The 16,621-nt window shown below is 39.0% G+C and overlaps 1 protein-coding gene across 1 annotated transcript in view; it reads left to right on the forward strand.

Annotated features, from left to right (window-relative positions):
- LOC141583002 (histone demethylase UTY-like) overlaps positions 1-16,621 on the forward strand; it is a 219,099-nt gene that overhangs the window by 188,074 nt on the left and 14,404 nt on the right. Inside the window, exons 26-27 of the mRNA XM_074392434.1 lie at positions 8,317-8,504; positions 9,264-9,405. Of these exons, the coding sequence (XP_074248535.1) occupies positions 8,317-8,504; positions 9,264-9,405 (330 nt within the window). The remainder of the gene's footprint in view (positions 1-8,316; positions 8,505-9,263; positions 9,406-16,621) is intronic.

Raw genomic sequence — 16,621 nt, forward strand, 5'->3', positions numbered from 1 at the left:
GCCTACACCTATGTCCTGAATGGTTTTGCCTAGATTTTCCTCTAAGGTTTTTATGGTGTTAGGTCTGATGTTTAAGTCTTTAATCCATCTGGAGTTAATTTTGGTGTAAGGTGTCAGGAAGGGGTCCTGTTTCTGCTTTCTGCACATGGCTAGCCAGTTTTCCCAACACCATTTATTAAACAGGGAGTCCTTTCCCCATTGCTTGTTTTTGTCAGGATTGTCAAAGATCAGATGGTTGTGGGTATGTTGTTTTTCCTGTGAGGCCTCTGTTCTGTTCCATTGGTCTATATCTCTGTTTCGGTACCACTACCATGCTGTTTTGATTACTGTAGCCTTGTAGTATAGTTTGAAGTCCGGTAGTGTGATGCCTCCTGCTTTGTTCTTTTTGCTTAGAGTTGACTTGGCTATGCGGGCTCTCTTTTGGTTCCATATGAAGTTAAGGTGTTTTTTTCCAGTTCTGTGAAGAAGGTCATTGGTAGCTTGATGGGAATAGCGTTGAGTCTGTAAATTACTTTGGGCAGTATGGCCATTTTCACAATGTTGATTCTTCCTAACCATGAACATGGAATGTTTCTCCATCTGTTTGTGTCCTCTCTTATTTCGTTGAGCAATGGCTTGTAGTTCTCCTTGAAGAGGTCCTTTACGTTCCTTGTCAGTTGTATTCCTAGGTACTTTATTCTCTTTGTAGCAATTGTGAATGGCAGTTCGTTCTTGATTTGGCTCTCTTGAAGTCTATTACTGGTGTACAGGAATGCTTGTGATTTTTGCACGTTGATTTTGTATCCTGAGACTTTGCTGAAGTTGTTTATCAGTTTCAGGAGATTTTGGGCTGAGATGATGGGGTCTTCCAGATATACAATCATGTCATCTGCAAATAGAGACAATTTGATTTCCTCCTTTCCAATTTGAATACCCTTTATTTCTTTTTCTTGCCTGATTGCTCTGGCTAGAACTTCCAGTACTATATTGAATAGGAGTGGTGAGAGAGGGCATCCTTGTCTAGTGCCAGATTTCAAAGGGAATGCTTCCAGTTTTTGCCCATTCAGTATGATATTGGCTGTTGGTTTGTCGTAAATAGCTTTTATTGTTTTGAGATACGTTCCATCAATACGTAGTTTATTGAGGGTTTTTAGCATAAAGGGTTGTTGAATTTTGTCAAAAGCCTTCTCTGCGTCAATTGAGATAATCATGTGGTTTTTGTCTTTGGTTCTGTTTATGTGGTGAATTACGTTTATGGACTTGCGTATGTTGAACCAGCCTTGCATCCCCAGGATGAATCCTACTTGATCATGGTGGATGAGCTTTTTGATATGCTGTTGCAATCGGTTTGCCAGTATTTTATTGAAGATTTTTGCATCTATGTTCATCATGGATATTGGCCTGAAATTTTCTTTTCTTGTTGAGTCTCTGCCGGGTTTTGGTATCAGGATGATGTTTGTCTCGTAAAATGATTTGGGAAGGATTCCCTCTTTTTGGATTGTCTGGAATAGTTTCAGAAGGAATGGTATCAGCTCCTCTTTGTATGTCTGGTAGAATTCCGCTGTGAACCCATCTGGACCTGGGCTTTTTTTGGGTGGTAGGCTCTTTATTGCTGCCTCGACTTCAGACCATGTTATTGGTCTATTCAGGGTTTCGGCTTCTTCCAGGTTTAGGCTTGGGAGGGTGCAGGTGTCCAGGAATTTATCCATTTCTTCCAGGTTTACTAATTTATGTGCATAGAGTTGTTTGTAATAATCTCTGATGATGGTTTGGATTTCTGTGGAATCTGTGGTGATATCCCCTTTATCGTTTTTTATTGCATCAATTTGCTTATTCTCTCTTTTCTTTTTTATTAATCTGGCTAGTGGTCTGTCTATTTTGTTGATCTTTTCAAAAAACCAGCTCCTGGATTTATTGATTTTTTGAAGAGTTTTTTTGTGTCTCTATTTCCTTCAGTTCTGCTCTGATCTTAGATATTTCCTGTCTTCTGCTAGGTTTTGAGTTTTTTTGATCTTGCTCCTCTAGCTCTTTCAATTTTGATGATAGGGTGTCAATTTTCAACCTCTCCTTTCTTCTCATGTGGGCACTCATTGCTATATATTTTCCTCTAGAGACTGCTTTAAATGTGTCCCAGAGATTCTGGTATGTTGTGTCTTCGTTCTCATTGGGTTCGAAGAACATCTTTATTTCTGCCTTCATTTCATTGTTTATCCAGTCAACATTCAAGAGCAAGTTGTTCAGTTTCCATGAAGCTGTGTGATTCTGAGTTAGTTTCTGCATTCTGAGTTCTAACTCGATTGCACTGTGGTCTGAGAGACTGTTTGTTATGATTTCTGTTCTTTTGCATTTGCTCAGGAGTGATTTACTGCCAATTATGTGGTCAATTTTAGAGTAGGTGTGATGTGTTGCTGAGAATAATGTATATTCTGTGGATTTGGGGTGGAGAGTTCTGTAAATGTCTATTAGGTTTGCTTGTTCCAGGTCTGAGTTCAGGTCCTGGATATCCTTGTTGATTTTCTGTCTGGATGATGTGTCTAATATTGACAGTGGGGTGTTAAAGTCTCCCACTATTATTGTGTGGGAGTCTAAGTCTCTTTGTAGGTCATTGAGAACTTGCCTTATGTATCTGGGTGCTCCTGTATTGGGTGCGTATATATTTAGGATCATTAGCTCTTCTTGTTGCAGTGATCCTTTTACCATTATGTAATGTCCTTCTTTGTCTCTTTTGATCTTTGTTGCTTTAAAGTCTATTTTATCAGAGATGAGAGTTGCAACTCCTGCCTTTTTTTGCTCTCCATTTGCTTGGTAGATCTTCCTCCATCCCTTTATTTTGAGCCTTTGTGTATCCTTGCATGTAAGATGGGTTTCCTGGATACAGCACACTGATGGGTTTTGGCTTTTTATCCAGTTTGCCAGTCTGTGTCTTTTGATTGGGGCATTTAGGCCATTGACATTTAGGGATAGTATTGTTATGTGTGATTTTGATACTGTCATTTTGATGCTACCTGGCTGTTTTGTTGGTTAGTTGATGCAGATTCTTGATTGTGTCGATGCTCTTTTACCATTTGGTGTGTTTTTGGAGTGGCTGGTACTGGTTGTTCCTTTTTAAGTGTAGAGCCTCTTTCAGGAGTTCTTGTAGAGCAGGTTTGGTGGTGATGAAATCTCTGAGTGCTTGCTTGTTCACAAAGGATTTTATTTTTCCTTCACTTATGAAGCTTAGTTTGGCTGGATAGGAGATTCTGGGTTGAAAGTTCTTTTCTTTAAGGATGTTGAATATTGGCCCCCAATCTCTTCTGGCTTGTAGGGTTTCTGCTGAGAGATCTGCTGTGAGTCTAATGGGCTTCCCTTTGTGGGTAACCCGACCTTTCTCTCTGGCTGCCCTTAGCATTTTCTGTTTCATTTCAACCTTGGTGAATCTGACAATTATGTGCCTTGGGGTTGCTCTTCTTGCGGAATATCTTTGTGGTGTTCTCTGTATTTCCTGGATTTGAATATTGGTCTGCCTTGCTAGGTTAGGGAAGTTTTCCCGGATAATATCCTGAAGAGTATTTTCCAGCTTGGATTCATTCTCTTCATCACATTCAGGTACACCTATCAGACGTAGATTAGGTCTTTTCACATAGTCCCACATTTCTTGAAGATTTTGTTCATTCCTTTTTGCGCTTTTTTCTCTGTTCTTGCCTTCTCTTTTTATTTCATTGAGTTGATCTTCGACCTCTGATATCCTTTCTTCTGCTTGGTCAATTCGGCTGTTGAAGCTTGTGCATGCTTCACGAAGTTCTCGTGTTGCGTTTTTCAGCTCCATCAATTCACTTATACTCCTCTCTATGCTGTCCATTCTCGTCAGCAGTTCATCCAATCTTTTTTCAAGGTTCCTATTTTCTTTGCGTGCGGTTAGAACATGTTCTTTTAGCTCGCTGTAGTTTCTTACTACCCACCTTCTGAAGTCTGATTCTGTCATTTCATCACTCTCCTTCTCCATCCAGTCTGGTTCCCTTGCTGGTGAGGAGTTGTGATCCCTTTTAGGAGGAGAGGTGTTCTGGTTTCGGGAGTTTTCATCCTTTTTACGCTGGTTTCTTCCCATTTTTGTGGGTTTATCCACCTGTTGTCTGTCTCTGTCCCAGGGAGTTGGAGCTTTATGAGTTTCCGTTGCACTACTGCCTTTTTTTGATTTTTCTTTCAGGTCTGACCCGCCCAGCTAGCAGCAGGCCTAGCCACTGCCTGCCCGCAGGGGCTTTGCTGAGCTGCTGTGGGCTCCGCCCAGCTGCCCTGAGCTCTTCCCTGTAGTCCTTTTTATATGGGAGTAGTTAGAACTGTCTGGGCAATGGTGGCCCCGCCTCTGTTATGGCGGACTCTCTCTGTTGTGGGAGGTTGCCTCGGCAACGGCAGCCTGCCTCCGTAGAGGTGGAGAGTCTCAGTAATGGCGGAAGCCCCTCCCCCACCGAGCCGGGCCGTCCAGGTTCAGCTGTGCTTGGTTTGAAGGGCTCAACCCAGAGGGTTTCCAATTACTGTTTTTGTTTTGGTTGTTGTTGGGGGTGGAAGGCTGGGACCAACGGAGCCTGATCACCTGGCTCCCTGACTCCGAGTCTTTTCTTTTAAGTTGAACGACCCCGAGTTCCGGTCGGTTGTTGAAAAGGCGCCGGGATCTCCCGTACTGCGACTCACGGAGTCGGCTCGGACTGCGGCGCCGGCTCCTGGTAGATTTTCTGCCTAGGAATCTCCTGGCCTGACTCGCTATTTCAGATGAATGGCCCACTCTGCCATCTCAAGGCTCTGCTCGCCAGCTAAGAGGGCTCCCAGACCAGTGGCTTTTGTAAGGAGAACCGCAGCAACAGGGCGTGGTCACAGCAGCGGCGCGGGCGGAATCAGCCCCACAGGGGCCAAAACAGCCGCACCGGCTGGGACTGCGACACTGGCGACCCCTCTGCCTGGGTATCTCCTGGTCTGTGGGCAATAAGAGTTCGTTTGTAAATGCGGCGTTCACTCACCCTCTGCACTTTCACTGGGAGCTGAAGTCCTGAGCTGTTCTTAGGCGGCCATCTTCCCAGCATTCCCCTTTTTTTTTCTTTTCTTAATACAAAACTTTCTCTAGTTTTGTATGGATAATGTAGGCGGAGGTAAGGTAAGATTTGTGCTATGCTTATAATTTTTTCCCTTTCTTTTTTACCTTTGCTTCCTGTTTATTGACGAATTTTTTTAAGTTTATGGAAAACAGGTTAGGCACAATGGCTCACACCTATAATCCCAACACTTGGGAAGGCCGAGGAGGGCTGATCACTTGAGGTCAGTTCAAGACCAGCCTGGCTAACATCGTGAAACCCCATCTCTACAAAAATTAACAGGTCATGGTGGTGTATAATTGTAGTCACAGCTATTTGGGAGGCTGAGGCAGAAGAATTGCTAGAACCCAGGAAGCAGAGGTTACAGTGAACTGAAATTGCACCATTGCACTCCAGCCTGAGCAACAGAGCAAGACCATGTCTCTACAGAAGGGGGAAAAAATGATTATGGAAAACATATAATTTTATTATTCCTTGAATTGATAACCTCTAGTAACGTCAAAATCAGTTTTAGGACAATAAAATAAATGAGACTAAGATTCCATATAGACAACTTCAGATTTTTAAATTATTTTGTTTTGTTTTGTTTTTTTGAGACAGTCTCAACCCCTGTTACCCAGGCTGGACCATAGTGGCACATTCAGATCACTTCCACCTCCTGGATTCAAGCAATTCTGCCTCAGGCTCCTAAGTAGCTGGAAGCATAGGCCCTTGTCACCACATGTGGCTAATTTTTTTTTTTCCAGTAGAAACAGGATTCACCATGTTGACCAGGCTGTTCTCAAACACCTGACCTCAGGTTATCCACTCACTCACCTCAGCCTCCCAAAGTGCTGGGATTACAGGCGTCAGCCACTGAGCCCAGCCATTTTTTTTTTTTTTAAGGCAAAAAAGAAAGCAAAAGCTGGTTATTAAATCTGAAACATTTTCAACTCTGTGAATTTATTCCTCTTAAAACTTTATTTGAAATAAAGTATTGTATTAAATTCTTAACAGAAAACTTAAGATAGTTACTGTGTAATACATAACAGTTGTGAAATAAACTTTTTTTTTCTTGAGTTGGAGTCTTGCTCTGTCCCCTAGGCTGGAGTGCATTGGCACAATCTTAGCTCACTGCAATCTCTGCCTCCCAAGTTCCAAGAAGTTCTCCTGCCTCCTCCACCTTTGTAGCTGAGGTTTACAGGCACGCACCACCACAGTCAGCTAAGTTTTGTATTAACCATGTTGGCCAAGCTGGTCTCAAACTCCTGACCTCAAGTGATCCTCCTGCCTTCGTTAGGATTATAGGTGTCACCCACCACACCCAGGCAACAAACAATATGGAAAATTTGATGGAGAATAACCAAATGAGACTTTTATATTAAAACTTCATCATTTTGTCTGTTTGTATTGGTACCAGTGATGGTGGTGGTTCATATATTTGCCTATGGATTCTTCTCCTAGTTTTTTCACCTGCTGTTTTTTTTTTTTTTTTTTTTTTGGAGACAGAGTTTCACTCTTGTTACCCAGGCTGGAGTGCAATGGTGCAATCTCGGCTCACTCTAACCTCCGCCTCCTGGGTTCAGGCAATTCTCCTGCCTCAGCCTCCTGAGTAGCTGGGATTACAAGCATGCGCCACCATGCCCAGCTAATGTTTTGTATTTTTAGTAGAGACAGGGTTTCACCATGTTGACCAGGATGGTCTCGATCTCTTGACCTCGTGATCCACCTGCCTCGGCCTCCCAAAGTGCTGGGATTACAGGCGTGAGCCACGGCACCCGACCTCACCTGCCGTTTTAAATTCCTAAAAGCATATGCGAATTTTACATTCTGTCTTCACTCCCCTTTCCTGCCTAGGATTCAGTACAGCAGTAGAGGATGATTTCTGCTCTCCTCCTCACCCCCAACACAGGAATTGAGAGGAAGTCCTTGTTCTTATCTGTCACAGTATGACTAAGATTTTAAATGACTTAACGATTTCTAGCCAGAGTTTTCTTTTAGAGATTTCTAGGTGTCAAGACGGTTTTTAGTAAATAAAGAGGAAGTCAAAATATTTCTTATTGAAGCAAAATTTAAAATCAGTGTGTTTCACTGTAATAAGAAACTTAAATATTAATTTATAGGCTTTTGAACAGCAAGTTTAAGCTTATAGCAACTGAGCTTTGAATAAGTCTGTCAGTATTAACCTGCAATTTATTTTTCTCAGGACTGGCCCAAGACTTTAATTGGAAATGAAAGAGGCATTTCTTGTTGCAATGCTTTTGTGATGAAAAGTTGGGTTTTCTGTTTTGTTTTGTTTTTGCAGCAGAGTGTCACTCTGTTGCCCAGGATAGAGTGCAGTAGCTCAGTTTTGGCTCATTGCAACCTCTGCCTCCTCAGTTCAAGCGCTTCTCATGCCTCAGTTGCTGTGATTACAGGCACATGTCACAATGTTTGGCTTTTTTTTTTTTTTTAACTAGTAGAGATGTGCTTTCGTTGTACTGGCCAGCCTGGTCTCAAACTCCTGACCTCAAGCAACCTGCCTGCCATAACCTCCCGAAGTGCTGGGATTACAGGCCTGATACACTGTATCCAGCTCATTAACAAACTGTTAATGGAATAAATACTGAGAGTGTTTTTTTTTTTTTATTGCATTTTAAGTTTTGGGGTACCTGTGAAGAACATGCAATATAGTTGCATAGGTACACACATGGCAGTGTGATTTGCTGCCTTCCTCCCCTTCACCTATATCTGGCATTTCTCCCCATGCTATCTCTCCCCAACTCCCCACCCACTGATGTCCCTCCCCTATTTTCCCCCAACAGACCCTAGTGTGTAGTACTTCCCTGTGTCCATGTGTTCTCATTGTTCAGCACCACGTATGAGTGAGAACATGTGGTGTTTGATTTTCTGTTCTTGTGTCAGTTTGCTGAGAATGATGGTTTCCAGGTTCATCCATGTTCCTACAAAGTACACCAACTCATCCTTTTTGATGGCTGTGTAATATTGCATGGTATACATGTGCCACATTTTCCCTGTCCAGTCTATCTTCAATGGGCATTTGAATTGGGTCTAGGTCTTTGCTATCGTAAACTGTGCTGCAATGAACATTTGTGTGCATGTGTCCTTATAGTAGAACGATTTATAATCCTTTGGATATATACCCAGTAATGTGATTGCTGGGTCAAATGGAATTTCTATTTCTAGGTCCTTAAGGAATCACCACACTGTCTCCCACAATGGTTGAACTAGAGAGCACTTTTTTTTTAACACTTGAGGAGACATTTTTCAACTTGATTTACACTGTTTTCTTTTTCAGAAACAATTTGAATTTTTTAATGAGTTCTTGGTGGCCCAACCTTGAAGATCTTTATGAAGCAAATGTTCCTGTGTATAGATTTATTCAGCGACCTGGAGATTTGGTCTGGATAAATGCAGGCACTGTGCATTGGGTTCAAGCTGTTGGCTGGTGCAACAACATTGCCTGGAATGTTGGTCCACTTACAGGTATTTTGAATAATCAACTAACAAAGTTTATATTTAAAGGATTACCTAATAGGTATTGTTTTACTAGTAGAAAATAACTCACTAAAAATAAAATACCTCTTGTGGGAAAAAAAAAAATCCTAATTTTTAGTACAGAGATTAAATTCAGCTTTAAAAATGGCAATCCAAGAACACAGATTTTATTAAATAATTATAGATATACAAGATATACTTTTAATATTTTAGAGTGCCAGATTTTGTTTTTATAAAGAAAGCCCTTTATTAAGGGGTAAAGCATTGTAGTTGATCATTAGAAGTTTCTGTTCATGTGGTATATCATATGTGCAGCCCTAGAATGTCATAGGATTTAATATACGTAAATAAAGAATCTGTCCTTAAGACCTAGAAAGACCTGAAATAGACCATGTCTCCACGTTGTTAACTTTATGACTTTAGGTTGAGGGTTTTTTTGTTTGTTTTTTTTTAAACTCTCAGGACCTCACTTATTTCTTCTACCAAATAGGCCTTAGAAAATCAAGAAGGTCTTGAAAGGCTAAAATGAGAAAAGATGTGAAAAGAACCTAGCACAATGTCTCACATATTGTGAGTGCTCTTTACATTAGTTTACATTAGACAATTTTTAACCAAAGGTATTTAGAAACAGAATAGTCTTACAGTGTTTCAGGGTTTTCAGGATTGATACTGATATTGAAGCTATTGCCTATTGTAATGGTTATGTTCATATGTAACATTTTTATGCTGCTGCTTTTTTCTTCCTAGCTTGCCAGTATAAATTGGCAGTGGAAAGGTATGAATGGAACAAATTCCAAAGTGTGAAGTCGCTAGTACCCATGGTGCATCTTTCCTGGAATATGGCACGAAATATCAAAGTCTCAGATCCAAAGCTTTTTGAAATGATTAAGTAAGTGCTTTCTAAAACTGCTGTAGTTTCTCTTTGCCGGTATCGGTAACCATTCAGTACTTTTTTTCCAAAGAATTTTGTTGACCTCAAATGATGTCAATAGTCCAGAAGTCTTGGCAAAATGTAATAAGATACAAATAATCTTACATATTTATAAGTGTTACAAAATCTCATAAGATTAAAGTATTTTCTTCCATTACAAATACTCACCCATGTTTATTATGACTTGGAGAGGAGTAAAGGTAAACATGAATAGATACTGGTAAATTTATAAATCTCTGTTTTCTCCTAACTCAGATAAAACTAATTTCCCAGGACAACTTGTTTTATTTACTATTTAAAAATAATTTTTGTTGTCTATTTTTTACTTTTTTTATGATTAATTTGTAGTTGGTGTGAAAAATTGTATGCATTTCAGATGTAGAGCCTGAAGATTTGGTAAACACATATATGAATATAAGTGTACTAGCACCTCTCTTTTGTTTCTCTTGCCATATGATCTCTGTATATACTAGTTCACCTTCCTCTTCCCAGAAGCAACTGCTGGTGCCATATTTGTTTTATAGCCTGCAGAACTCTGAGCCATCTAAACCCTCTCCTTTATAAATTACCCTTCCTCGGGCATTTCTTTAATGCCTGTAATCCCGACACTTTGGGAGGCCAAGGTAGGCAGAGCACAGGGTCAAGAGATCAAGATCATCCTGGCCAACATGGTAAAACCCCATCTCTACTAAAATACAAAAATATGTAGCTGAGGGTGGTGGTGGGTGCCTTCGTCCCAGCTTCTTGGGAGGCTGAGGCAGGAAAATCATTTGAACCCAGAGGGCAGAGGTTGCAGTAAGCCATGATTGCGCCACTTTAACTCCAGCCTGGCCACAGAATGAGACTCCGTGTCAAGAAAAAAAAAAAAAAAAAGTGATGACCAAGGGTACGTGGCAGAAAAAATTTCTAAGAAGCAAACTTTCAATAAGTGATGTAGCTACTTTTAGCAGCTTATGATCTACAATTTGGAATATTGTAAAATGTGGAATAAAAATGTAATAGGAAAGAGCATTTTCAGGAAAGAAATCCAAGGGTGCTACAGAACAAAAACTTGTTAGATTAGAGGGCCAGGTGTTAATCTTCAAGACCATTGCAAAAAGTCCTTGAAAGCATTTCAGGTTGTTGAAGGCTGCCCTGCCCTCAGAAGCCTAACTACCTGGGAGAGTAGAAAAGTTTGAAAAGTAGGAAGGGACAGGCCTAGGGCACTGCTGTTCCACCCATCCTCCATCACTCTAGAAAACTTAAACGTTAACGCTTGGTGATTTCCATGGTGTTAAGTCGCAACACCCATGGAGGCTTGGCAGCTTCTACCTAGATTTCAGAGCATATATTGTAAACCTGGATGCCTACAGAGAAACCTGCCAGCAGAGAGCCTTCACAGACCTCTAGGAGAACAGTGCCTAATATGGGGGTGTGAGAGCAGAGCCACAGCTCTGCAGGTATTAAGATTAGTAGTGCCAGTGGCAATATGCAAGTCTAGGTTGGAAAAACTGCAGTTAATTCAACTTAAACCCATGAGAACAGTCACATGGCCTGTGCCCAGCAAAGCCAAGTGGTTGGAACGGCTCAAGGCCTTGGAAACATACTGCTCACACCAATATGTCCAAGATACGGGAATGGAATCAAGAAAGATTACTTTGAAGCTTGAAGTCTTAATATGTTCCCTGCTAGTTTTCAGGCTTGTATAGAGGCCTGCTCCCTTCCTGGCTTGATTTATCCTTTTCAGAAAAGGATTGTTACCCTATATCTGTTCCACCATTATCTGTTGGAAGTGAATAACTTGTTTTTTGTTTTTTGGTTTTTTTTTGAGTTGGAGTCTTGCTCTATCACCAGGCTGGAGTGCAGTGGCACAATCTCGGCTCACTGCAACCTCTGCCTCCTGAGTTCAAGCGATTCTTCCACCTCAGCCTCCTGAGTAACTGGGACCACAGGCATGTGCCACCATGCCTGGCTATTTTTTGTATATTTAGTAGAGACAGGGTTTCACCATGTTGTCTGGATGGTGTTGATCTCCTGACCTCGTGATCCACCCGCCCTGTCCTCCCGAAGTGCTGGGATTACAGGCATGAGCCACCGTGCCGTGCCAACTTGTTTTTTATTTTACAAGTTCATAGTTAACATCTTGTATGTTACATCCGCAGAACCTACTCTTTGCATAAGTGAAACATGTACCTCTTGACCAGCATCTTTCCATATTTCCCTCCATGCCACCATGATTGAACATTGTGCTTATGTGAGTTTGATGTTTTTAGATTGTACATATGTAAGTGAGATAATGAAGTGTTTTTCTTTCCGAATCTTATTTCATTTAGCCTGAAGTAAGCAGTGTTTTTTTCTCTGTTCTTCTAGAACTTTTTTGGTTTAAGTCTTGGACTTGAAACCATTTTGAGATGATTTTTGTGTATAAGGTGAGATGACAGTTGAGTCTTTAAATTCTGTATCAAACAATGCATTTTTTCCAGTGTTGTTGATTGAAGACACTTTTCTTTCCCCATGTTTATTCTTGATACACTTGTCAGAGAACAGTTGTTAATAGGTATATTTATTTCTGAGCTCTCTGTTCTGTTCTTTTGGTCTGCGTATCTGTGTTTATGCCAGTGATCTATTGCTTTTATTAGTATACCTTTGAGATATATTTTGAAATCAGGCCACTTGATGTCTCTAGCCTTGTTTTTCTTCCCCAAGATTACTTTGGCTGTTGGAAGTCTTTTGTGATTTCACATGAATTTTAGAAGACTCTCTCTCTTCTAAAATTGCATGCTACTCACAGTAATTCACAAATTCAATGTAGTTGGGATTTTTCTCGAGATTGCATTAAATTTGTGGATTACTATAGGTAGTATGGACATTTGAACAGCGTTTATATTAATACTTCCATACACGTGAGTATGGATGTTTTTCATTTATATATGCCTTTAATTTTCTATATTGGCATTTTATAGGATTTTGTGTTTTTATAGTATTTTGTGTTTTCAGTGTGTAAATCTTTTCACTTCACTGGTTCTATTCTTAACATATCTTTTTGTTGCTATTATAAATGGATTGTTTTCTTCATTTCCTTTTTCTTTTAATGAAAAGTACAGGTCATTTTTACATGCCAATTATGTATCCTGACACTTTTCTGAATTAATCTGTTTCCTTTGTCTGTAGTTTTTCTGCATATAGAATTGGTATCTACAAATACAGGTTATTATACTTCTTCGATTAAAGTTTGAATGCTATTTATTTTTCTTTTGTGATCGTCTTGCTGTAATAAACAGTATTAGATTCTAAACAACTGGCAAGAGTGAGCATTCTTACTTAGGCCTTAGAAGGAAAGCTTTTCATTTCCCCCACAATGATTATTACGTTAGCTGTGAACTTTTCCTACACAGCATTTAACATGGGATCCATTACCTCTGTACCTAGTTTGTTGAGAGTTTAGCTCTCAATAGAGTTTGAACATATAGTTTTACCTTTTCATCTGTTAGTATGATATATCACATTTATATGCCTTTGTCACACCATTATTATTTTCCAGGGTTAAATCCACTGTTTAGGAGTGTATGATCCTTTTAATATGCTGCTCAGTTCTGTTTGCTAGTATTTTACTGAAGATTTTTCCATCTATGTTCAATAGGAATGTTGGTCTATCATCTTATTTTCTTGTGACATCTTTGCAATTTGATATTAGGGTGGTGTTCACCTCATGAAATGAGTTAAGAAGTGTTCTTTCTTCTATTTTTTAGGTAAAAAAGTTGGTATTTTTCTTTGATTGTTTGTTTATTAAAATTCACCCACAAAGACCGGTTACTGGTCTTTTCAGGATTTCTATTTTTTCTTGCTGCAAATTTGCAAAGTACAGTGTATTTCTTAGAATTTGTTTATATTTTCTGAATGATCTAGTTTTTTGCCATATTATTATTCATAAAAATCTCTTTGATACTTTTTATTTCTGAGTATCTTTTATAACGTCTCCTCTTCTCATTTTATTGGAGTCTTCTCTTTATTTTTCTTAGTCTGCCAATTTTGTTTATGGATTTAAAAGACTGGTTCTTAGTTTTGTTGAAATGTTTTCTATTGTTTGAATCTTTATATAACTTTCTTTTGTTAAAGTCTTTTATTATTTCCTTCAGTTTAACTTTTGACTGACTGTGTTTTGATTCCTTCAGGAGTAGTTTATTTGACTACTCCTTTTAAAGTATACATTTATTGTTGTAAACTTTTAGTACTATATTTGCTGGTTTCTGTAGGTTTAGATGTGTATTTGTTTTTATTTGTCTCAGGATATTTTTTTAATTCCTTTATTCAATGGTTTTTCAACTCTGTGTTTTTAGGAAGTGTTAATAGTCTAGTTCTCTTGGTGGTGTTCACTTACAGTTTGATTCTGTTGTGATTTGAAAGATTCTTGAATTATTTTAATCTTTTAAAGGTTGTTAAGAATTCTTTTCTTACCTACTATGTGATGTGTCCTGAAAATGTTGTTCATATGCTTGAAGACAAGATGTAATTCTTCTACATACTTGTCAGGTTGCTTTGGTACCAATATGGTTCTTGATTTTATTTCATTATTATTATGGTTTTTCTTTACTTTCTTTTTTTTTTTTTTTTTTTTTTTGGTCTGGATGCTCTATACCTTATGGTAAGTAAGGTATTAAGGATTAATAAATCCTTACTGTATTTTTGTATTTTCAAAAGCATCCCCCTTCCAATTTGTCAGTATTTTCTTTATATATGTGTAAGTACTCTGATGTTGGGGTGCCACGTATAATACTAATTGTTACACTTCCCAGTTGAATGGCCTGGGAGATATAACAGTTATTACTAGATAATGACCTTTGTCTCTAGAGACAGTTTTAGATTTAAAAGCTATTTTCTCAAGTTTTCCCTGCTCTATTTAGGTTACCATTTATACGGAATATCTGTTTCTGTTCCTTTGCTTTCAGTCTCTGTGTCTTCTTTAAGACACTAAGTAAGTGTCTTGTAGACAACGTATTTCTGGGTCTTGGCCTTCTAATCCATTCTGTGCCTTTTACTTGAAAACTTTAACTTATGTATATTTAATGTGATTATTGTTAAGTGGGGCTTCCTATTGCCATTTTGTTAGTTTTTTAAAATCTGTTTCTGCATTTGTTTCTTGGTCTCTGTGGCTGTTTCTTCTTATTTGGTGATTTTTCTTTAGCAGTGATTTACTTTGGTTCCTTTTAACTTTTTACTGTTTTTAATGGCAGTTACCTTGAAACTTATATAAATTATTTGTTGTTTTGAATTTTTATGGGTACAGAGTAGTTATATACTTATTCATGGGGTACATGAGATATTTTGATACAGGCTTGCAACATTTTATAACCACATCAAAGGAAATGGAAATCCATCACATCAAGCGCTACCACTTTTTTGAACTACAAACATTCCAGATACACTATTTTCATTATTTAAATGTGCAATAAATTATTGGCTGTCGTCACCCTGTTTTCCTATCAAATACTAGATGGTATTCATACTAGCTGTATTTTTGTATGCATTAACCATCCCACTTCTTCTCTCCCCAACCTTTCACATCTTCTGTTGACTCATTCCGCTGTCTATCTCCATGAGTTCAATTTCCAATTTTTACCTCTGTCGAATAAGGGAGAACATGTGAAAGTCATCTTTCTGTGCCTGGCTTATTTTACATAGCATAACGTCCTCCAGTTCTCTATCCGTGAAGTTATAAATGACAGATTCTCATTCTTTTTCATAGCAAAATCACACTCTAGTTTGTGTATAATCCACGTTGTCTTTATCCATTCTTCTGATGATGGATGCATAAGTTGCTTCCAAATCTTGGCAATTGTGAGTAGTGCTACAGTAAACATAGGAGTGCATACATCACTTGAATATGCTGATTTCCCTTCTTTCGGGTATATACCTAGCAGTAGAATGTTTCCACCATATGGTAACCCTTTTTTTTTGTTTTTTGAGGAACCTACATACTGTCCTACACTGTTGCTGTATGATGTAGAATTTACCTTCCCACCAACAATGTGTGAGAGTTCCCTTATCTCCACATACTCATATTTGTTCTTCCCCATCTTTGGATAAAGCCATTTTTGCTAGGGTAAGATGACATCTAATTGTTGTTTTGATTTACATATTTCTGGTGATCAAGAATATTGAGCACCCATTATATACCTGTTGGCTATTTGTATGTCTGCTTTTAAGAAATGTTCACCAGGCCCAGTGATGCAAACCAGTATTCCTAGCAATTTGGGAGGCCAAGGCAGAAGGATAACTTGAAGTCAGGAGTTCAAAACCAGCCTGGCCAACATGATGAGACCCCACCTCTACTAAATACAAAAATTATCCAGGCATTGTGATGTACGCTTGTGGTGCCAGCTACTCTGGAGGCTGAGGCAGGAGATTCACTTGGAACCAGGAGGGTGGAGGCTACAGTGACTCAAGATCACTCCACTGCACTGCAGCCTGGGCGACAGAGTGAGACTCCATCCTGCACCCCGCCCCACAAAAAAAGAAAGGTCTATTCACATCTTTTGCCCAGTTTTTAATCAGATTTTTATATTTTTTTCCCTATTGAGTTGTTTGAGCTCCTTGTATATTCTGGTTGCTAATCATTTTACAGATACATAGTTTGAGCATTTTCTCTCATTCTGTGTATTGTCTTTTTATTTTGTTCATTGTTTTCCTTTGCTGTACAGAAGTTTTCAACTTAATTGATACCTTTTGTTCATTTTGCTTTGGTTCCCTATGCTTAATAGCATATTACTGAAGAAATCTTTGCCCACACTAGGTCAGGGACATTTTCCAAATGTTTTCTTATGGTAGCTTCATAGTTTGAGGTGTTATATTTAATTGTTTAATATGTTTTGATTAGACTTCTTTCTTTTTATGAGACAGTGGTGCAATAATCATGGCTCATTACAGCTATGACCTCAAAAGATCAGGCAATCCTCTCACCTCAGCCTTCTGAGTATCAAAGACTGCAAGTGCATGCCACCTTGCCAGAATAACTTATACCATTTGTTGTTGTTGTTGTGGGGACATGGTCTCATTGTGTTGTCCATACTGGTCTCAAATCTCTGGGCTCAGGCAGTCCTCCTGCCCCCATATCCCAAAGTGCTGGGCTTACAGGTATGAACCACTATTCCTGGCTTTGGTTTTATTTTATTTTTTTCTGTATAGCAAGAGACAGGAG

Source organism: Saimiri boliviensis, chromosome Y (assembly GCF_048565385.1).
Source record: "Saimiri boliviensis isolate mSaiBol1 chromosome Y, mSaiBol1.pri, whole genome shotgun sequence".
Taxonomy (NCBI): Eukaryota; Metazoa; Chordata; class Mammalia; order Primates; family Cebidae; genus Saimiri; species Saimiri boliviensis.